The following is a 23,056-nucleotide window of genomic DNA, read 5'->3' as shown; positions in this document are numbered from 1 at the left end:
TGCTTTCCTCTTTAACTTTCATCAGCATTCGTTCAAATCATTACTGGTTTCTGCTAGTAATATGGTATCTGCGTATCTTAAATTATTGATATTTCTCCCTTCAATTTTCATACCTCCTTCATCTTGGTCCAATCCCGCTTTCTGTATGATATGTTTTGCGTACAGATTAAACAAATAGGGTGACAAAATACACCCCTGTCTCACACCCTTTCCTATGGGGAACCAATCAGTTTCTCCATATTCTGTCCTTACAGTAGCATCTTGTCCAGAGTATAGGTTGCGCATCAGGACAATCAGATGCTGTGGCACCCCCATTTCTTTTAAAGCATTCCATAGTTTTTCATGATCTACACAATCAAAGGCTTTGCTGTAATCTATAAAGCACAGGGTGATTTTCTTCTGAAATTCCTTGCTCTGTTCTGTTATCCAACGTATGCTTGCGATATGATCTCTGGTGCCTCTTCCCTTTCTAAATCCAGCTTGTTGATTGTATTAATGTACAACAAATATAAATATCCCAGTCTACATCTGCACTGGAATTCTTTCTAAGATGTTTTCATTTTTTCACTTGTTTGCCACCCTGGGCTCCTTTTGGGAGGAAGGATGGGATATAAATTTAATAATAAATAAAGTACCTAGGAGTTAAACTGTCACATTTGAAAATGCAAAACATGCCCTCCTCCACTAAGCTCTACTGCTCAGTTTCCCGTAGTGTAAGAGATGCTTCACGTATTTATTTATTTAATTTATTATTTGATTTATATCCTGCCCTTCCTCCCAGCAGGAGCCCAGGGCGGCAAACAAAAGCACTAAAACCACTTTAAAACATCATAACAGACTTTAAAGTACATTAAAACAAAACTACTTTAAAAACATTATTTAAAAAAGCTTTGAAGAAATCTTAAAAAAAGGTTAAAAACTGTTTTTTTTAAAAAAAGGTTAAAAACATATTAAAAAGCAATTCCAACACAGAAGCAGAGTGGGCATATTAAGAGATGCCTGTGTGGTAAAGCACCTCGGGGGAGGGGGATGAGGGGAGAGAACTCATGGCAGTATACATTCGATGTTGATGATGATGGACTGCCTTCAAGTCGATCCCGACTTATGGTGACCCTATGAATAGGATTTTCATGGTAAGCAGTATCCAGAGGGGGTTGACCATTGCCTTCCTCTGAGGCTGAGAGGCAGTGACTGGCCCAAGGTCACCCAGTGCACTTCATGGCTGTGTGCGGGTTTGAACCCTGGTCTCCCAGGTCGCAGTCCAACACCTTAACCACTACCCCACACTGGCTACATACAGGGAGCTCTTAATAGGAGGTGTGAGAGTGGTGTCTACTTATCCCTAGAATGTAGGGTAGGTTTGCCAAGAGATTCTGGCTCAGAACTGAGATAGGAGGCCCAGAGGTCACTCGTGGTGGGACAGTCAAGCCAGCTGCCCTGGGCATGGGCTCAGAGCAGTAGCAGAAAGCGCGATAGACCTCCCTCCGCCTGAGTCGCTGCTGCATTCGCAGGGCTGGAGAGGGGAAGGGGTGAGGCATCAGCATGATTGGCATGGTGTATGTGCGTTGGCAGATCCAATCCAGTGCTCCTGCTCAGTTGCACTGTGGTGACCTTGCTCAGCTGGAGGCAAGTCAGATGAGCAGCACAGCCCCATCATGCCGTCCACTACTGCTTAGGAGTTAAGCAGCTCTTCCCTGCTAGGGGTCCTAGGTTCATTATCGTTTGTAAGCTTAAGAAATAATATTGGATTGAAATCCACCAAGTCCTACTCGAGTAGACCCATTGAAATTAATGAACCAAAGTTAGTGGTGTGTATAAACCTCAGTGGTTCTACTCTGCATAGGACTACCTTTGAATGCCACCCACTGTGGCATGTTTCAATCTCAGTATAGTGTCCACCGCTCTTTTACCATCTGCAGTAGTCTTAAATGGAGAACAGTTGTTCGGCAAATGTATAGGTATATCAACTTTGCTCATAGTCCTCTTGGCTTCTGAACACATGCATTTTGGGGATGAGCAGGTTCTTTTCTATAATTGTTTTATTGCAGCCTTTCCCAACCAGTGTGCCTCCAGATGTTGTTGGACCACAACTCCCATCAGCCTCAGCCATTGACTGAGGCTGATGGGAGTTGTGGTCCAACAACATCTGGAGGCACACTGGTTGGGAAAGGCTGTTCTATTGGATTTCTCTGTGTTCAGCTCTTGGTTTAGCTTAAAAAACAGCATACATTAATTTTGGAATTTGAGCATGTGCATATTTTTCAGTGCACATTTTGGGGGGAAATGGCTACATATTAAACAGTGAACCATATCTTGAAAATCAGAGCATCAGTAGCTCTTATTCAGGATGCTCAGGATACCCATTATATAGTTGGAAGGGACCTCAAAGGTCATCTAGTCTAATCCCATCCTGATGCAGGAAATCCATTGCATCAGCATGCCCAATAGATGATCATCCAGCCTCTGCTGAAAAAACAACGATATGTCATGAAAGAGAATCTACCACTTTCCAAAGCACTCTGTTCCACTGTTGAACAGATCTTGCCAGCAAGTGTTTCCTAACATTTAGTTGAAATTCTCTTTCTTGTAGTTTGAACCATTAGATTGGGTCCTACCCTCTGGAGCAGGGGTAAGGAATCTGTAGCCCTGCAGATTTCATTGGACGTAATTGCCATCAGCCTTAGCCAGCATGGCCAGTGATTAAGGATTATGGGAGTTGTGGTCCAGCAACAATCTGGGAAGCCACAAGATTCCCTCATATGCTCTGGAACAACAGAGAACAAAGTTGCTCCATCATCTATTGTCAGTCTTCGCTAACCTGATGCCCTCCAGATGCTTTGGACAACATCAGTTGCAGCCATCATGGCTGTGCTTGCTGGGACTGAATGGGAGTTGTAGTCCAGAACAATTGTGGGGTACCAGGTTGATGTAGACTGATCCAATAGCCTGTAAATTATTTGACTGCTAAGTATGTCATGGATTCCTCAAGTTCTTAATCAGCCAGAAGCCGAGAATGAATTGCAAGTACAGAGTACTCTGTCTGCAAGGGCCTTGTGCTATTAAAATGTCCCAAAGCATCTGGATTTGATGGCTGTCAAGAAATAATTGTTAGGCTATACGGGCCACTCGACATAGATGGGTTTTTTTTATGATGATTTGATTCTGCCATTGCTATTATGACACAATCCTCACTCCATCAGAGACATATATGGCTTTGCTTTCCATCAAACCAAGTCAGTTTGTACCTAGAGGAGCCAAGCAGGATGGCCAAGGTCATCCTGCTGGTATGTAAAAGCAAAGCCAAACATTAAAGCATTCAGGAATATCTCTTGACTTCAAAATGATGTTCATTCTCCCTTGCCTTTCTCTGAAGTCTGAAAAAGGAGATCAGAGCACAGCCATTAGGATGGAGGAAATGGTTTCTATGGTGACTGTTGTCATGTCAGTGACTATTAGGATAGTATCCCAGTGGGATTCCTCAGTCCATCTCTCTGTATTTTAAAAGCTGGCTTTACTGATATCCCCTGGTCTGGGTTTTCAGTGCTTTCCTACATCTGCACACGTTTATCCCTACAATGATGAATTTTGGTTCTCTCCAAGTTTGATAGAGACAGATTGGTATTATTGTTTTTCTTACAAAAGGCATAAATTCTTGGGATGGGGCATTTTTGGGTGGAAGGAGAAAAGGAGACAAAAGAAAGTGTTTCTTCACACAGTGCATAGTTACAACTATCCTCATGTCAAATGTAATGATGGCCACCAACCTAGATGGCTTTAAAAGAGAAGAAGATGAATTCACGGAGGATATCAATGGCTACTAGCCACAATGGCTATGTTCTGTCCCCACTGTTGGAGGCAGTATGCCTCAGAATGCCAGTTGATGGGAATCGCAAGTGGGAAGAGTGCTCTTGCACTCAGGTCCTGTTTGCGGGCTTCCTGATAGGCATCTGGTTGGCCACTGTGAGAACAGGATGCTGTAATAGATGGGCTGCTGGCCTAATCCAGCAGGGTGCTTCTTATGCTCTTATGTTCAGAGTGCTTATGGTGATGAATGGGAGGGGCTGGAGAAGTGTCCGATGCCTTGCTCCAGAAATGTATACTGAGGCTACAAGGATTTATCTGTGTCTTTCCATATGGGGTTTGTGGGCCAGGCTGGACTTCGAGCTGGAAAAGGAGTTGAAGCACAGGGGCAGGAGTCAAAATGAGAGATCAGGCCCTTGGCAGCTCCAAGTGACGCCAGGGGAGAATTGGTTGGATATGAGCAGAGCTTGGAAAAGTTACTTTTTTGAACTACAACTCCCATCAGTCTAATCCAGTGGCCATGCTGGCTGGGGCTGATGGGAGTTGTAGTTCAAAAAAGTAACTTTTCCAAGCTCTGGATATGAGTGCCCAAGCAGACAAGGCCTAGGACCCAGATAGATGTAACATTTTTCACATCATTTATCCTTTCACAGTTGATGTTTTTTCCACAGTTCTGGGGGACCCAAGCTAGACTGAGGATGTGGAGGGGGGGGATGTGGCTCTAATTCCCCCCATGTCCCAATCAGAATGCCCCCCCCTTGTGCCTGTTATTCACAATGGAAGAAAAGCTTCCACTCATGCCACTAAATGAGCTGTGCGTTGCATGTCCATAGACACCATAGATTCTCTGCAAAGAGCCAGCCCTCCCGCCTTCCAGATATGTCCTTTTTCTTTCCTCTTTTGCGAGCAGTGCAAACATTGCATCTTCCACTTCACAGGCTTCTGGACCATGAATATTTTAGCACGGCTGTACTGTAGTTTCTGCCAATCCCACTGGCCTTCCTGGTGGGTGGCCAGGTTAGAATATTAGAAGGATGCACGATGGGCTGATCAGTTGGCACTGAAGCTACTCATTTCCTCTATTTTCAACCCCCCCCCCAATACTGTTAGGGTTTATGTAAGGGCAACTGAAATATCCAAAATCTAGCAATCCCTGCCCTCAGGGGCTCATGGTAAATGGATGCCTTTCTATTCGTTACTTTACTCTGTTTATGAAATGTGAAATATTAAAGACAGAAGTGCATTCTGTGGCCAAGTGGAACTAGATCAGCCTCCTCCCAACCTGATGCCTTCTAATTTATTTATTTTTTACTACAACTCCCATTGCGGTGCTGGCTGGGTCTAGTGGGAGTTGGAGTCTTAAACATTTGGAGGGCACCAAATCAGGGAAAGCTGATCTTAACCACTGTTCCAGCTGCATTTTTTTAAAGCCCACGATGGTTGTGCTTGTCCTTGTGACTGACAATAACACATTGTGAATTGGTGCAGTAATTTCTCTCTCTTTCACACACACATTTTCTCCCCCTCTCTCTTGCACACACACACACACACACACACACACACACACACACACACACACACACACACACACACACACACACACACACACACACACACACACACACACACACACACACACACACACTTTTTTCTCCGTTCTGTCTCACACACTTTGTCCCCCACTCTCTTTTACACACACATATATATTCTTGTCCTCCTGGAACCTTGGATTCTCATTATTTCTTCTAAAAAAGTATTAAAATGTTGGGGAATGACACATTCTCTGATTAACTTATACCCTTTCTTTGGCTGTGGATCTCTGAAAGACCACCCACCTGGCAAAGTTGGACTTCTACCCCCTCCTCCCCCCTCCTTCACATCCTTTGTTTTTGCTTGCTTTGCTGAGCCACTTTTTGAGGTGTCTCCTTCCTTCAGCCACATCCTCCACCACAATTCATTTTAAGCACACAAAAAGAACCAAAAAGAACAAACAAGGGGAAAAAAAACACCAGTATGTAGGAGGGGGAAATTAGACAAAATTGAAACAGTTAAGTGCTTAGAGCATAGGAGGATCTAACACACAGGACTGTTGAGAATAATCATGGTATAAAGTCACAAAACATCCATATGGAACACTCTTGTTATTTGACAGCTGCCAAAGCATAATTAGGTCTGGGAGTCCACAAAATGTATTGAAGGCCAAAGCGTCTGCTAATGGCTAGATCTGCTCATTCCAAATATCATTGTTTCATAACAGGAAACAAATTTAACCAGGCATTTTTATATGGATATTTTTGTAACTTGGTAACATGATTATTCTTAACCGCACTGTGTGTTAGGTCCTTTTATACCAGCCTACGCCAACCTGGTGCCCCCCAGCTGTTTTGGACTTTTTCAGCTTGAGGGCCACATTCCCTTCTGGGCAACTTTCCAGGGGCCACATGCCAGTGGTGGGTGGGGCCAGAGGCAAAAGAGAACAGAGTAACAAATGTAAATATTACCTTTGTACAGTAGGCTAGTTTCTGCTCAGACTCATGCACTCCACTCCCATCCAATCAAGCAAGAGGCATGATCAGAGGTCAAGGACACATTCTAGACAAGCATAAACACTCGACGAGTGTGCAAAGCAGGGCTGGTGAGGAGTGTGGTCCGAGGAGATGGGGTGTGGCCTGGGGACAGTCCCAAGGGCCAGACAAAAAGGCCTGGAGGGCCACATTTGACCCCTGGACCTGAGGTTCCCCACTCCTGCACTAGTGCAATGCCACTCCTCGATACAACCCGATAAAAACAGTTCAAATATTCCACATGTAAAAACTCAGCAGCATTTAACCAGCTACAATTTAAAACAGCAGAAATCAATTATAAAACTCCTTCTGGAATTAGAAAAAAGAACATGTTTTGAATGCATGTCTACACAAACTGCCACCGCAGTTTCTCCTCCCTGCTGGTTTTCCCCCTCTCCGCTTGCTTGCTTGCTTGGTGGAAGCCAAACGTGCGCTCCTCTGGGACGTGGGTATGTTGAGATCTCGGCAACCACCCACCAGAGGCCCCGCTGCTAATTTGAAAATAGCGCTGACAGGGCATGGGAAAGGAACCTGGCTACTTAACCATAGTTCCCTTCCCGCTTCCTCATAGCTCCAGTTGCAAAATGGGTGACAGCTGTGTGGCCAGGTTGCTGCTGCTGCGATCTCAGTTAAAAAACCGCTACTTGAAGCCACACGGCTGAATTCTCAAGTGCTGAATTCTCAGGCATTTTTCCTTTTTGTACTTTCAAAGTAGGGGTTTTGCTATCCAGGCGCTATCCAGGAACAGGAAAATTCGAGTCAGAGTGCTTTGTTTAGGCCCACTTGGAGTGATGGCTGTGGGTCCCTGGACTTAGGGCCTACCTACTCCAGCATCCTGTTTTCACAGTGGCCAACCAGATGCCTATGGGAAGCCAGAAAGCAAGATCTGAGCGCAGTCACACTCCCTCTGCTTGTGATTCCCAGCAACTGGTATTCAGAGGCAAAATTCCTCTGACAGTGTAGGTGGAACATAGCCATCTTGGCTAGTAGCCATTGTGCCCTGACGTCCATGTCTGGTGGCACCATTGTGCAAATACAGCAGGCTGGAATGCTGAACTTGGGAATAGACATTTACAAGTTGTCTTCAATGTTTTCAAGACCTGGGACTTAACTTTTAAGCCAAACATGTATTGGGGGGGGCATTTCTTTATTTTGTTCACCATATATTTGTATGGTGATAATGCTGCTGTTGTGACTGACTTAGGTAAGACTGCAGTCCAGTAGTAGATTCCGAACTGCTGTTTGGAGAACTTAGAGCAGCAGTTTCTAACAGGTTTTCATCTCAAGCTGGGATTTCACAGAGCAAGTTAAACACTGTGGAAGTCTCCCTGTGGCGTAGTGAGTCTTCCCTGGAATATACCACTGCATATTATGAAATAATGATGTCTATTCAAAGTGCTTTTTTTGACCTTCGATATCTGAAAAAGTGCTTGTCCTGTATCAAGGATGGGGAATCTTTGACCTTCTGGATGTTGTTGGGCTCCTGTTCCCATCAGTCCCAGCCATCATGAGCAATGGTCAGGGATGATGACAGTTGTCTTCCAGCAACATCTGGAGGCCCACAGGTTTTCCCATCCCTCATCTGTACAAACCTGTGTTTGTTAAGACCTTCAAATGAGCTGTTATTCTGGGTACTCACCTTTTGGAGTGAGGTAAGATGGCTATTTTTCTGCAGTGGCATCAGATTCTTGAACACCTTCCATGGAATATATGCCCTTGGTGCATGCTTCACTCTCTTTTATGCACTAGTTGAACACCATCGTAGGTCACATCCACACCATACTTTTAAAGCACTCTTATCCCACTTTAACAGTCATGGAGAATCCAGGCAACTGTAGTTTGTTAAATGTGCTGACTTCATTGAGCCACAATTCCCAGGATTTTCCATGACTGTTAAGTGGTAAAATAGTGCTTTAAATGGATGGTTTGGATGTGACCTTGATCTCCCAAGCTTTGACACTCTGCAATACTGCAGCTTCTTCCGCCTTTTTGCTTTTTTTTTTTTTATAGAAAAAGTTTTTGTTGTGTTCTGTGTTGTAATTATTTTTCTATTTTTCTGTTGTGTAATTACCTAGGGAGTCTCTGAATACCAGTTGCTAGGAACTGCAAGAGGGAAAAGGGCTGTTGCAGTCAGGACCTGCTTGCCGGCTTCCTAACTGTGGTTGGCCACTGTGAGGACAGGATGCTGGGGTAGATGGGCCACTGGCCTGATCCAGCAGGCTCTTCTTATGTACTGTTGTTGCGGTGGTATTTTTCTTCTTTCTTAAAACTCAGTGGTTTCACCTGCCTCCTCTTTTGTAATATGACAAAGTTGGAATGTGTAAGCCACAAACTGATTGTCAAGGCAGTGGTGAACCTGTACCTCTCCAGTGATGCCTGGACTGCAGCTCCCACCATTCCTAAGTTGCAGCCCACCAACATCAGGAGGGCCCCAGGTTCCTTGTGGTAGGGAATGCTAATTCCCTTGTATACGTCCTCTTTTGCTCATAAAATATAGGCTGCAGAATTTCTGCCTTTGTGGACTCTTATTTTAGGCATGCAATGCTGTTCTGGAATCCGTATAAGTAGTTAGTCTATTTCTCTTGACATTCAATCCCAGGCTCAACACTGGCGGAATGAAAATTATGAGCGGCCCATTGACCTGGAAGGCTCTGGAGACGATGACTCCTTTGAGGATGAAGAAATTGGTGAAGTTGAGGAACTCTACTCAGGCTCTGGCTCAGGTTGTGAGTATATGTCTAAGGTCCTAAAAGAGAAGGAACAAGCCCTGCTGAATGTGGCTGGTTGGGAGAAATCCCTCCCCCCCCCCAAATTTATATTAGTGGTAATGTTATTCCAGCATATGACATTTGGGGAATGTGGGGAGAAAAAGAGCCAAAAGGTGGAATTCTGAAACAGCCAGCCGGTTAGCCTTGAAGAAATAAGCATCGTGAAGCAGATAAACTTTATCCCAGTCTGCATCTGTATTGGAATCCTTTTAAATATTTTTGAATGATGTTTTGTTTTCAAGATTCTTAAAGGTGTTTTAATTATTTTATCACTTGTTTATTTTTAAAATGTATATACCGCTCCATTGTAAAAAAACCTCTAAGCATTTACAAAGATGTTAAAGTTAACAATAAAACAGTTAAAAACAAGTAATTAAAACATCTTAAAAGCAATTAAAACAGCAACAGACTAAAAAACCCCAAAACACATCAGTATCGATGTGTGTGGATAAACTTGCCTAAACAAAATTTTTAAGCTGGAGCCAAAAAGAACGCAGTGCCTACCTACTGTCAATAAGCAGGGAGTTCCAAAGGGTAGGTGCTATCAGACTAAAAGAACGATTTCTTACAAGTGCAGAATGGATAATATGGGGCACCTCTAACAGTGCCCGTTCCATTGATCAAAGTGCTTGAGTGGGCATGTGAGGCGTCCTTCCCTGGCTCTCCCTGTCAGGTTCCTACCTGCTCGTGGTTACTGCCTGTCTCTAGGCACCACCAGGGACTCCACCAGTCCGGACCGCTCTCTCTTATGATTTCTCTCCCCGCTCTAGCACAGATCTCAACAGATCCCCCTGCTAGGCAACCACCAGTAACGTCCCAATACTAGTATTCCCAGAGACTCTGAATACTGGTATTGTTATTCTCTTCACCGCTGCCACCATTTGTTACAGTTCCCCTTCAGCCTTGGTCATTACCTTACCCTCCCTTCTGGTCTGTGAAACCCCAGCCAAGGATCAGGCCTTTGGTAAACCAAATTAAGTATTTATTACAGATAACAAAGCTAACAAGATTAACAAGATTTCTTCTTAAGGCACATAAGCATATGGTTTTACTCAATACTAATCCGAACTCCACCTCCCTCCTGGTAAACAACTCTCTAAACCCCACCAAGCAATCCACTCTTTCTCTTCTCCCCCCAGATTCCACAATTTACCACCTCACATTCACCCAGATTTACCTGTCATCCTTTCATTTATACTGTCAGCCATTTTAAACATTCAGCCAATCATCAAGCATTCTATTGCCCATTCACTCCCCCTCCTCTTTCACTACTTACCATGTATACTCTAAACAACCAGCACTTACCATATATACACTAATATATAGGAACATCACAGGGCACATATGGGGTAAGGCAGTCCTGAAAGTAAACTGGTCTCAAGCTGTTAAGGCCTTTGTGTACCAATAGCAACACCTTGAACTTGGCCTGGTAGCAAACTGGCAACCAGTGCAGATCTCTCAGCAGAGTTGTTATATATTGACAGGGTCTCACTCTGGCTGCAGAGTTCTGCACTAAGGGCAGTTTCTGGGTGAAGTGCAAAGGAAGCCCCACGTAGATACATTGCAGTAATCCAGTCTTGAAGCTCTGGACTCCTTTTGGGAGGAAGGGCAGGATATCAGTGTAATGAACGAATGAATGAACAAATCATAGTAAGCATTTGCTCCCCTCATCCCGCTGAATACCCAGTTTGTTTATATATAATTTATTTAAAATGTTTCTGTGCCACCTCTCAAGGGTGAAAACCCTCTCAAGGTGGCTTCCAAATAGAGCGGTGGCAACCAACCTCAGACCCAGGTGCCGAATGTGGCCCTTCAAGCCTCTCTGTCAGGCCCTTCTGACACAGGCCAGACCTCCTTGGCTGCAGTGTGTTCCTTTCACATTACATCAGGGGTAGGGAACCTGAGGCTCAGGTGCAGAATATGGCACTGCTGGCCCTCAGGACCCTCCTCAGGCCAGGCCACACCCCTCCTCTCTTGGCCACTCCCCTCCCTGTCCCAGCCCTATACCTATCGCATTAGATCAAGAGTGAGGAACCTGAGTTCCAGGGCTGAATGCTGCTGTCCAGACTTCTCTGTCTAGCTCTGGGACTTTTCCTGGCCTGATCCCCTGTACTGGCCCAGCACTGCAGTCTTTGGGATTGCTTTTGCCTGGCAGGAATGCCTCCCTGAACTGAGACAATGCCTTTGGCTTGTTTAGATGAGGAAAAGAGAGAGAGAGAGAGAGAGAGAGTACAGGGATGTGGAAACCTTCGCCCCTTTTGCATGGCTGGAATGTAGCCTGCTCTACAAAGGCAAGAGCCACCTCTGTTGCCCCACTCACTTTTTGCCTTTGGCCCCACCCACCACTGGCATGCAATTCCTGGAAGGGTGCTCATGAGGGAATGCAAGCTTCAGGCTGAAAAATCTTCCCCACCCTGAAATAAAATACATTTGCAAGCTTAAAATGATTGAATAAAAGGCAGCCCTCTCTCTCTCTCTCTCTCTCTCTCTCTCCCCCTCCCTCCCTCCCTCCCTCTCTCTCTCCCTCCCTCCCTCCCTCCCTCCCTCCCTCTCTCTCTCCCTCCCTCTCTCCCCTCACACACACACACACACCCCTGCTCGCTTCGCTTGCCAACCTGTCACCAGCACTCCCTCCCATGGGTCACCAGTGTTCCCTCCCTCCCTCCTCCCTGCCATGGGTCACCAATGTAAACCCTCTCCCTCCCCCCATGGATCACCAGCAATTCCCCCTCCCTCCTCCATGGGTCACCAGCCCTCCCCCCCACAGGTCACCAGCATTCCCTCCCAACCCCCCACGGGTCACTAGTACACCTCCTCTCCCTCCCCTCACAGATCACCAATGCTCCCCCCTCCCTCCCCCATGGGCCTCCCTCCCACCCACCCACCGAATGCCAGGCCCAGACAGCACAGCCGCCTCCGCCCCCCTCGCTCGCTCACCCATGCACTGCCACCGGGTGTCTTGTGCGCCACCACCACTGCCAGGCTCCTTGTGCTCTGCCACCGGGCTGCTCCTGTGCTGCCACCACAAGGCGCCCTGGAGGCCTCATGTGCCTTCAGTGCCACTAGGTGCCTCACGCGCTGCCACCATTGCTGCCTCCCCTCGCCTCCAAATGTCACACTGCTCATGCGCCTGCGCAGAAGCGTTCATGGGAAGCATGACGCTTAGAAAAATACAGTTATATATTCACAAAATTACATCACATAACTATGACCAAGTCCATCAGCAGAAGAATTAAACAACTCAGGAAAAGGCAGACAAAAAACAAGACTCTTTAGGGCTTTCCTAAATAGCTGAACAGCTGGGGCCTTTCAGAGCATAGCTGGCAATGCACTCCAGAATGCTGCATGGGGTTTTTGTGTCTGACTTGTACCCCTAGCTATGTGTAATCTGCAGATCCTATTATGGATTAGAAGTAGGGGGAGGGCCATAGCTCAGTGGTAGAGCGCCTGCTTTGCATGCAAAAAGGTCTCAGGTTCAATCCCCGGCACCTCCAGGTAGGGCTAGGAAAGACTTGTGTCTGAAACCCTGGAGAGCTGCTGCCAATCAGTGTAGGATGCTGCCTTATCAGATCATTGGAGTCCATCTTGCTCAGTATTGTCTACACTGACTGGCAGCAGCTCTCCAGGTTTTCAGACCAAGAGTCTTTCCCAGCCCTACTTGGAGATGCCAGGGATTGATGGGGAAGGATAATTAGCTCAGTGGCAGAGCACATGTTTGCTTTGCATGCAGAAAGTCCCAGGTTTGATCCCTGGCATGTTCAGATACTGCTGGGAAACACTCCTGGCTAAAACCTTGAAGAGACGCTGCCAGTCGGTGTAGATAAAGCTGAGCTAGATGGATCAACGGTTTGACTCAGTAGCAGGCAGCCTCCTGTGTTTCTGTAGTAATTCTGAGCGCAGTCACTTCATGCCCTTTGCTTTTCTTGCAGATTTTGAGCAGGACTCCAGGATCAAAACGGTTGTGCGGCTCACCACTGACACACCCCTCATCCTTGCTACAACTGCAGCTGTGCTGCCCGTCACATCAGTCCAGCCAGTAGCCACTCCCTTTGCGCCATTCCCTGCAGAGGAAACCACCTCCAATCCAGCAACAAGTGGTCTCTACATCCCCAGAGTGACTGAGGCACCAGCAGTCACCATCCAGAAAGTAGTTGACACCACTGCCAGCACCGCAATCCATGATGTCACTACTGCTACTGCTACTGCTACTGCTACCACCGCTGCCACCACCACCGCCTCCACTACGATGCCCACGTCCAAGCCAACGACTGTCCTGAGAGTCCTGCCTCCCTTTATCACCATCGTAGCCACGACACAGACGATCACACTTGAAACGCCAACCACAGCCACCGAAGTAGCCAGGACAGAACTGAGCACAGCTCCCTTAGCAACCACCGGCATGACACAGTCCAGAGCTGTGCCAAAGCCAAGCACTTCGCGGGAGCCAGACCTCGGCGAGAGGAGCACCACATTGCCCCTACCCACGAGTACCACAGCTCCTGCAGAATCAGCCCAGGTATGGCTACTGACTAAGGGAGAGAGTTGATTTAGCTATTACAATCAAAAGGCTGGCTTCTGCAGAAATCTGAAAGTAGTGTTTAAGGTCTGCACCAGGAGTCTTCAACTTTTTCAGACCCGGTACCCGCATTTAACCCAAACATCTTTTTCTTTTTACTGTATATCTGTACGGTGGTAATGCTGCTGTTGCAGCCTACCTTAGCCCCTTAGGCTGCGACCCGGTGGTGGGTCAGGATCCACCACCTGAAGACCAGTGGTCTAAACCAGGGGTTCTCAAACTGTGATCCATGGACTAGAGCTTCATTCGGGTGGCCCGTGACATGTCCACATTAAATATTCATACTGATTTTTAATTGTGTTTTATTGCTTTCCTTATTTCTTATGTGGTATTTCATTGTATTGCAGCTTGAATTTTATGGAATGCAGACTGTAATACAACAAAATATAAAAATTAAAAGAAGCAATTAAAATGCAATTAAAAAAATCATTCAGTGTCCAGCACAGCACATTACAATTGCTACAACAGGCAAAAAAAGTGGTCCACTGAGACCACCAGCAATTTTCATTGGCAGAGCGTGCACTCTCTATGCAAAAGGGTTCGATCCCTGGCATCACCAGGTAGAACTGAGAAAGACTCCTGCCAGAAGCCCTGTAGAGCTGCTGCCAGTCAGTGTGGGCAGTACCAAGCTAGATGGACCAGCGGTCTGACTCGGCATGAGACAGCTTTCTGTGATGTGGCTTGTTTTTGCATTAATCTTCTGGATCAAAGCCCTCCTTGTGTGTAGCACAGTCTCATCTTTTAACCATCTGGCAGTTAAGAGGCACAACAGGTGCTGTTGAGAAATCCAGTCCTGTGCCTCTGTTCCCCATCTGTAAAATCAGGATGATGTCATTCCTTTGCCGTTGTTAAATATGGGGAACAAAGGGTTATGGCTGTGGGTGGGCGGAATATATTTTGAAGGAGATGGAATACTTGGGATAGAAGAAAGGTGCTAGATTTAAAGGTTCTGGGAATGATTTTATTTTATTTATTCTTTTGATCCAACTTTGCTCCTGAGAAACTCAAAGTGTACAAGCTGCTCCCCTCTGTTTTATCCCCACAGCAACCTTGTGAGGTAGGTTAGGTGGCCTAAGGCCATCCAGTGAGCTTTATGGCTCAGTGAGGATTTGAACCCGGGTCTCTCCAGTCCTAGTCCAACCTTCTAGCCCAGGTATAAGGAGACATTGCCCTCCAGATGTTGCTGAACAACAGCTTCCATCATCATCCCTGGCTATTGGCCATGCTTGCTGGGACAGATGGGAGTTGTCATTCAGCAGCATCTGGAGGGCCAAAGGTTCCTTATACTTGCCCTATCCACTACACCAGTGGAAGGGAACTGGTAACCCCTCAGATGTTGCTGGACTTCCATCAGTCCCAGCCAGCATGGCCAATTCTCAAGGATCATGGGAGTTGTGGTCCAGCAAAGTTTGGAGTGTCACTTGCCCCCCACCTTTAAACTACTCCATCCTAGCTCACCTATGTACCTGGTTGTGATTCCAGAATGGATGTTCACCCTTCTTGCCATTCTTTGGGTACACCTGGAGAAAGCTTCCTCCCCTCACTCCCTCCCCTCACTCCCTCCCCAGCACTCTGCACTTTTATACATTTAAATGTTTATGTGGTGCCTTCTTTAGAAGCCTCTCCCTCTCTTTCTCTCTCTCTCAAACCTGAAACATTGCTCTGGACAAGGGAGGTGGGTACCAATTCCATACTTTGCAGAAGGGCTTACCAGTCAACATTCTGCACGGCCAGTTTGTCCTGGAAAGAAGGAAGAATCTTTGTTCTTGCTCGTGATTCACTTTGGAGGTTTGTCTCTCTTGGATCCACAGCAGACTTGGCATGGAAGTCACGTATGCCTGTCTTGTTGTTTTTCATACATACGTGCATATAGAACACACCCCTGCCTCTTCTTTAACTGTGTCCTGGGTGAGGTGCCCACTGCTCATACTAATTCATTGCCTCAGCCCACGGTTGAGTGAGAATCTTCCCTAACCTGTGCCTTCCAGGCGTTGTTGGACTCCAGTTCCCATCAACCCTAGCCAGCATGGCCAGTTAGTCAAGGATGATGGGAGTTGTACTCTAGCAATATCTGGAGGGTCACAGTTTCCCTACCCCAGCTTTATACTGAGACATCTTTTGTTTCTCCTCATCATTTTTCAAGAAAATATTTGGTTAAAATGTCACTCTTGGTTTGCAAGATCCTGTCTCCTGGGCCTGTCATAGCTGATTTCTTCAGCATAAACATTTCTAAGCTCATTAAATTCACAAGACAACTTTTTTTTTAATCTGGAGCTCTGGATTCCTGCCAACAAGAAAGGGGTGTGTGTGTTATGTGTGTTCAAAAGAAATTAGTCTCTGCTTCCCCCTGCTGGCCATTGACTATCACAGGCAGCCCCATACCATTCAGAAAATGTTGCCTGGGCTCCCCAATTGCTTGCTTGCTTATTCCCAGTTGCTTGCTTGCTTATCCATTTATCCCCAGTTGCTTGCTTGCTTATCCATTTGTCCCCAGTTGCTTGCTTGTTTATCCATTTGTTATTTGGTTTCTTTGCATTCTGCCTTCCAGATGACAAATACCACAGTTTGGTTAGAGAAATATTAATCGACTAAGGCTGCAATCCAATACACACTTATCTGGGAGTAAGACCAGTTGAACCCAATGGAGCTTACTTCTGGGTAGACATGTATTGGATTGCAGGCTAATAGTCTTTTAAGTTTTAATTGACAGATTGATTAAATCTGTGTACCTTTGAAGGGCTGCCACATGAATGGGCAAATGAGTTTCTGTTGCTCCAAAATAGGAATGGGAAACCTGTGGTCCTCGTGATCTTATTGGAGTTTTTGTTCCCATCAGTTCCAGTCAGCAAGGCCAATGGTCAGGGATGATAGGAGATTTAGGCCAACAACATCTAGAGGGCCACAGGTTCCCTACGCTTGCCTTATAGGGTGTGACATATATGTATGAATCTCACAAATCTCTGTTTTGTTTGCTTTTTATGTTTTCATACTGTTGTTTGATCGGCTTTGGGTTGTGTTTTGTTTTAATGTTTATTGTTTTTATACTGTACACCACTTAGAGATGTTTAAAATACTAAGTATTTCAGTATTTAGTAAGTAACAGATTACCTTGACCTATCCCAGTCTGGGTTCAGGCCTGGTTATGGGACTGAATCGGCCTTGGTAGCCCTGATGGATGACCTTTATCGGGAGAAGGACAGGGGGAGTGCAACCTTGTTGTTCTTACTTGATCTCTCAGTGGCTTTTGATACCATTGACCATGGTATCCTTCTGGGCTGACTTGGTGAGATGGGTATTGGAGGCACTATTTTACGGTGGTTCCGATCCTATCTCCAGGGTTGCTCTCAGAGTCTTTCGCCCCCCTGGCAGTTGTGCTATGGGGTGCCGCAGGGTACCATCTTGTCCCCTATGCTGTTTAACATCTACATGAAGCCGTTGGGAGCAGTCATGAGGAGATTTGGGGCAAGGTGTCAGCAGTATGCTGATGATACCCAGCTCTATTTCTCTGTAACATCTGAATCAGGAGAGGCCATGCAAGCCATGGACCACTGCCTGGACTCGGTGGTGGGCTGGATGAGGGCCAAAAAACTGAATCCTAGCAAGACGGAGGCGCTGTGGATTGGTGGTTCCTGAGTTCAGATAATTGGTCAGTTGCCTGCTTTGGATGGGGTCGTACTCCCTCTGAAAGAGCAGGTCAGTAGTCTGGGGGTGCTTCTGGATCCATCTTTGTTGCTAGAGGCCCAGGTGACCTTAATGGCTAGGAGCGCCTTTTAGAGAATTTACTTGATTGCTCCAGTATAGTAATTTCGCATCTGTATATAGAGCTTTTAGCAACTATCATCCCCTGATGAAAGCCCTTGATGGGCTGAAACGCGTTGGGCATTTTATATTATAAGCTACTTCTTCTAAGAAAATATACAATAAACATATTGATACTCCCTCCTTTGGCATTCAGGGTTCGCACCCCTCCTTTTTTCTACACGTCATTGTATGCCTTCCACCTTCCTTTCTAGGAGCGCCTTTTACCAGCTTTGGCTGGTAAGACAGCTGTGGCCGTTTCTGGACTGGGATAGCCTGACCACTGTTGTCCATGCACTGGTAACCTCCAGGCTGGATTACTGTAATGCGCTCTATGTGGGGTTGCACTTGAGGTTGGTCCGGAAGCTGCAGCTGGTGCAAACTGCGGTGGCAAGACTGCTCACTGGGGCAGGGTATCACCAACATGTCACCGCGCTGCTGAAAGAATTGCACTGGCTGCCCATTTGCTACTGGGCCAAGTTCAAGGTTCTGGTTTTGGTGTACAAAGCCTTATACAGCTCGGGACCAGGATACCTGAAAGACCGTCTTACTCCTTACATACCCAGTTGATCACTGCACTCTGCATGTGAGGGCCTCCAGCAGATACCATCTTATCAGGAGGTTCGTTCTGCAGACTTCCGGGAAGGGTGACTTAGCCTGTGCCTGCTTTTGAGACGGGCTCCTGCCTCAAAAGAAGCTTATTCAGATATATCAGTCAGATTTTTTTTTTTTTTGACTGATTAAACTTCTCCCGGGTAGGGAGAAACGAAGAGATTAACCTCAAAGCCTATTTTTGTTGGGACGACCAGATCTCATTAATTTGTGGGACGAGGTCCAGCCGACGAAGGTGGGACGGATTTTCAACAACAAGCTCTATCTGATAAAGCGAACGTTCATCTTTTCTTCAAAGAGAGAACGCACTAACAGGCAAGCACCCTTCTTTCTATATTTTTCTTTTACTTGACTTAAATTGTTGCTGTTTAAAAGAGATTTGCCAGATTGATCAGTTTTTGACATCTCACCGGGGAGCCATAACTTCTCTCTGCTATTCACTAATTAATAGCTTATCTCTGTTTTTGTTGCAAAAAGCTGTCCTGGATTTGCACCCTAAAGATATACACGGAAGAGGGATTTCTATTCCTGATTTTTATTCTGAAGAATATTATATTGTCTGAGATTACTTTTTTCCTAGTTCATTTTATTTTGACGAATCTGTTTTCTGACGACGCCATTAATTGTTTCGATCCTGGGAACTGCATTTTGTTTACTTAAGCATGGAGAGATAAGGCTGTCTGTTCTGTTTACGCTGTGATGTCACCAAGTTTGGAGTATTAACCCAATTGTTGCTGAAATAAGAAGTAGTTCTTTTATATTTTTCTTTTAAAATGGCAATTAAGAAAGTGGCTGAGAACCTGGAAGTATCTATGTTTCAGAAAATAATGGATGAAATTGAGATAACGAAACGAACCCTGCGACAGGGTTGTAAGGAGCTGAAAATTGAAATGAGCAAAATGATAGGGGTCCCTGTGAGAGAGGAGACTCTGGAGACTGGAACAAACGTGGAACAGGAAAAAGACCTGCGACAGGGTTGTAAGGAGCTGAAAATTGAATTGAGTAAAATGACACAGGAGCTTAAAGAAATAGGGGTCCCTGTGAGAGAGGAGACCCTGGAGACTGGAATAATTGAATTGAGCAAAATGTCACAGGAGCTTAAAGAAATAGGGGTCCCTGTGAGAGAGGAGACCCTGGAGACTGGAATAATTGAATTGAGCAAAATGTCACAGGAGCTTAAAGAAATAGGGGTCCCTGTGAGAGAGGAGACCCTGGAGACTGGAACAAACGTGGAACAGGAAAAAGATTTGAAGCTTATGGATTTTAGAAATAAAATCTATTGTTTGGAATTTAATGTTATCTCTGAAGAAACTAAGGAAGATTCTAGAGAGAAAGTTATCAATGGCATGGATAATCTTCTGGACTGGAATGATGTGATGGATGGAATTAACTGCAGCCATGTGACAATGGAAAAACTTTCAAGAGATGAGCCAGTGCATTTTGAAAAAAAGAACAGAGATATGATCTTACAGCAGTATTTCAGCAACCTATTCAGAATGGTTGGCAAGATAATATTTGGGATAGAGGTAATTCCCATCAGACTCTTATTGTATGACTATGGTTATGACAGCAAGATTATTATGGAATACTGATAATGGAAGATTGGACACTGAAATTACTGGATTTAACAGGACTATCGGAAGATTGGACACTGAAATTACTGGATTTAACAGAAGATGGAAGATGGAAGATGGAACTAATAGGGACAATAGAATAATGGCTATTGAAATTATTGAACCTAACAGATTCTGATGAGACGGATTGTTTGAAATGTTTATTTTGACTATGGTTATGACAATAAGATTATTATAATTAGTAATGAGATGGATTAATTGATATGCTTATTTGGAAAAAAATTGATAGATATATTTCTTAAAGAACTGAAACCTCTCTTTGACTTTTTGTGGAAAGAACAAAGTAATGTTTATGAGATCTGATGATTAAGTAAGATAACTATTGGAGGAAAGTGATTTTATAATATGATTTAAGAGACAGGATTGTTATATATTATAGACTTATAACTGATTTGATATGTGACAAATGGGAAGTCAATATTTTATTCTTTATTTTTTTTTTCTTTTTGTTCAATTATTTTTGATTTTGTTTTTTGTCTTTGAATGTTTAGTTTTGTATGTTGTATGAAAATTTGAATAAAAATTATTAAAAAAAAAAAAAAAAAAAAAAGGAGGTTCGTTCTGCACAACACAGGAAAGGGACCTTTAGTGTGGCGGCACCTACCCTTTGGAATTCCCTCCCTTTGAATATTAGACAGGCGCCATCTCTGCTATCTTTTCGACGCCTTTTGAAGACTTTCCTCTTTCAACAAGCCTTTTAAGTTGAGACCTATCCCAGTCTGTGTCTGTGTTAGAATTGCTGTTAATATGTCTTTTTTTAAAAATAATTTGTTTTTAACCCCTTTTTAAAGATGTTTTTAAAGCTTTTAACGTTGTTTTGTTTTAATGTATTTAAAGGTCTGTTTTTACGATGTTTTGAAGTGGTTTTAGTGTTTCTGTTTGCTGCCCTGGGCTCCTGCTGGGAGGAAGGATGGGATATAAATCACATAATAAATAAATAATAAGTAGTTTAGAAATGCTTCTAAATCACTGGTTCCCACCTTTTTTTCCCTCCGTGGACCACTTAAAAATTGCTGTGAGGGTCTTGGCAGACCACTTAATGTTTTTCTGCCTTTTGTATCAATTGCTGTGCACTGTGCTAGATCTTATTTCTTATATTATATTTTAATTCTATGGAACATAATGAAGTACAATATATAAGAAATAAAAGAAGCAATAAAATACAATTAAAAATCAGTATAAATATTCAGTGCAATGGATGTGTCTCCTCCCATCTTCAGCCACAAATCCACAGACCACCTGAATGAAGCTCACAGATGACTAGTGGCCCTTGGACCCCAGTTTGGGAGCCCCTGTTCTAAATAATTAATAAGCCAGCAGACAAAAAATAGGGCAATAACTAGAGAGAAGACATAGGCCAGGTATAAGGAATGTGATGCCCTCCAGTTGTTGATGGACTACAGCTCCCATCATTCTTGACCATTGGCTGTGCTGGCTAGGACAGATGGAGGTTGGAGTCCAACAATGTCTGGAGAGCCACAGATCTGGAGTACCTGTTTCTTTCTTGCTTTGTGAAGGCAGCAGAGCATTATTTTGTCCTTAGAACTTTGAGTTCTTTTTATTCTGGCTCACAGGTGGAGCCTCTGGATGTGACCCCTTCCACGGCAATGAATAACGAACTGGAAGTTCCTGTCAGTGGGGACTTTGAAATCCACGAGGAGGAGGAGGCAGCGGCTCCAACAGAGCTCAGCAATGAGGTGGTTGCCGTGGTTACTCTGGCAGACGGGCCGGTGCTGAAGAAGAATGCTGAGCCTGGGCTCCTCGATAATACGATAGAATCCGGAAATTCGGCTGCACAGCTCCCCCAGAAGAATATCCTGGAAAGGAAAGAAGTCCTCATAGGTAGTGCTCAGCCTGAGATTAAATGGATGTTTTTAGTTTGCACTTAATTATGTTTTACTGGTCTGACTTTAGTATTCATTTTGTAAAATACACAAAACTGCTCGGGGAAGAATTATTTTCTTGCAAAGCAGATTGTACATGCATTTATTGTCTTAGGGTTGTATTCAACTACATCCTATTCAGAGCAAACTCATTGAAATTAAAGAACCTAAGTCAGCCTTTCCCAAATAATGGGCCACCAGATGTTGTTGGACCACAGTTCCCATCTTTCCTGACCGTTGGCAAGGCTGGCTGAGGCTGATGGGAGTTGTGGGCCAACAACATCTGGTGGCCCACTAGTTGGGAAAGGCTGACCTAAGTAGTTGTTAATCAGTGGATCTTATCAGGGCTCATCATGCCAAATTCTGGTCTGCATCACCCCTCATTAGATCCTTTCCATCCTGGTTCTGTTTGCTCAGCAGCCACCTGGTCGAACAGGAAAGAAAACGCAACCCATCATTCAAAACCGCAAACCCAAAACTTATAACTGAAATGAATACACCGGTTTATTGATGCACAAAATTTAATGGTATTATGAGATAATGAATTGATAGTCAGTAATAGAAAGATAATATTGACATTACAGCAACTTAAAGTAATTGAGAAAATATCTTAAAGCAATGCATTAACTAATTAATGATTAACGATGATATGCATTAACAGTAAAATAATAAAAATATGAACTAATAGTATTAACAAGATGATTAAAAATAGCATTGACAGAGCAAACATTTAAATAAATCATATATTTTCCTCCTAACTCATTCCAGCCCCACTACTTATGTATGTTAGCCCTAAATTTCCTAGAATATTAGATTAAAGAAAGTCATAGTTGCCTATGAGTGGGCAGGCCTTAAGCCTTCAGCTTGGTCAAAGCATGCGAAAGCAGGAAGCAAGCAGATTAGAACCAGGATTGAAGGATCCGGTGAAGGTTGATGCAGGCCAGAATTTGGTATGCATGAGCTCTGATTTGATCCACTGATTAACATTAGTCATGTCTGTTAACTCCAGTGGGTCTCCTCTGAATAGCACTAGCACTGACTACCACATTTACATTTTATATCCCACCTTTCTTCCATCGTGGAATCTAAGGTGGCATACATGATGTTCCCAGGTGGTCTCCCATCCAGGCACTGACCAGACCTTGATCTGCTTAGCTTCAGCAAGGTGGTGGCTTCATATGCCATCCCCTGGTTTGCCAGTATGTCCCCAGTTGCTTGCTTGCGTGTGGTTATTCATTCATTATTTGCTTTATTTACTTTCTGTCTTTCAATTGACAAAATGACTGTGGCTGTCACTAGGATAGAAAAATCTTAGTCAATTGATAGTATGAACAGTCAGGTTTAATTGATGCTCAGACTAACTATGCCTCAGATCCAGGATCTGTTTACAGTATTTTTTAATTTTATCACAGGACATTTC

General features: G+C 44.5%; 1 protein-coding gene across 1 annotated transcript in view; it reads left to right on the top strand.

The window, feature by feature from the left end:
• The window catches only part of SDC3 (syndecan 3), a 110,698-nt gene that overhangs the window by 84,533 nt on the left and 3,109 nt on the right, over positions 1-23,056 (top strand). Inside the window, exons 2-4 of the mRNA XM_061596718.1 lie at positions 8,965-9,091; positions 13,063-13,649; positions 21,328-21,595. Coding sequence (XP_061452702.1) covers positions 8,965-9,091; positions 13,063-13,649; positions 21,328-21,595 — 982 coding nt within the window. The remainder of the gene's footprint in view (positions 1-8,964; positions 9,092-13,062; positions 13,650-21,327; positions 21,596-23,056) is intronic.

Source organism: Rhineura floridana, chromosome 15 (genome assembly GCF_030035675.1).
Source record: "Rhineura floridana isolate rRhiFlo1 chromosome 15, rRhiFlo1.hap2, whole genome shotgun sequence".
Lineage (NCBI taxonomy): Eukaryota > Metazoa > Chordata > Lepidosauria > Squamata > Rhineuridae > Rhineura > Rhineura floridana.
The sequence above is the reverse complement of the archived record's forward strand: the minus strand, read 5'-3'. Positions and strand labels throughout refer to the sequence as shown.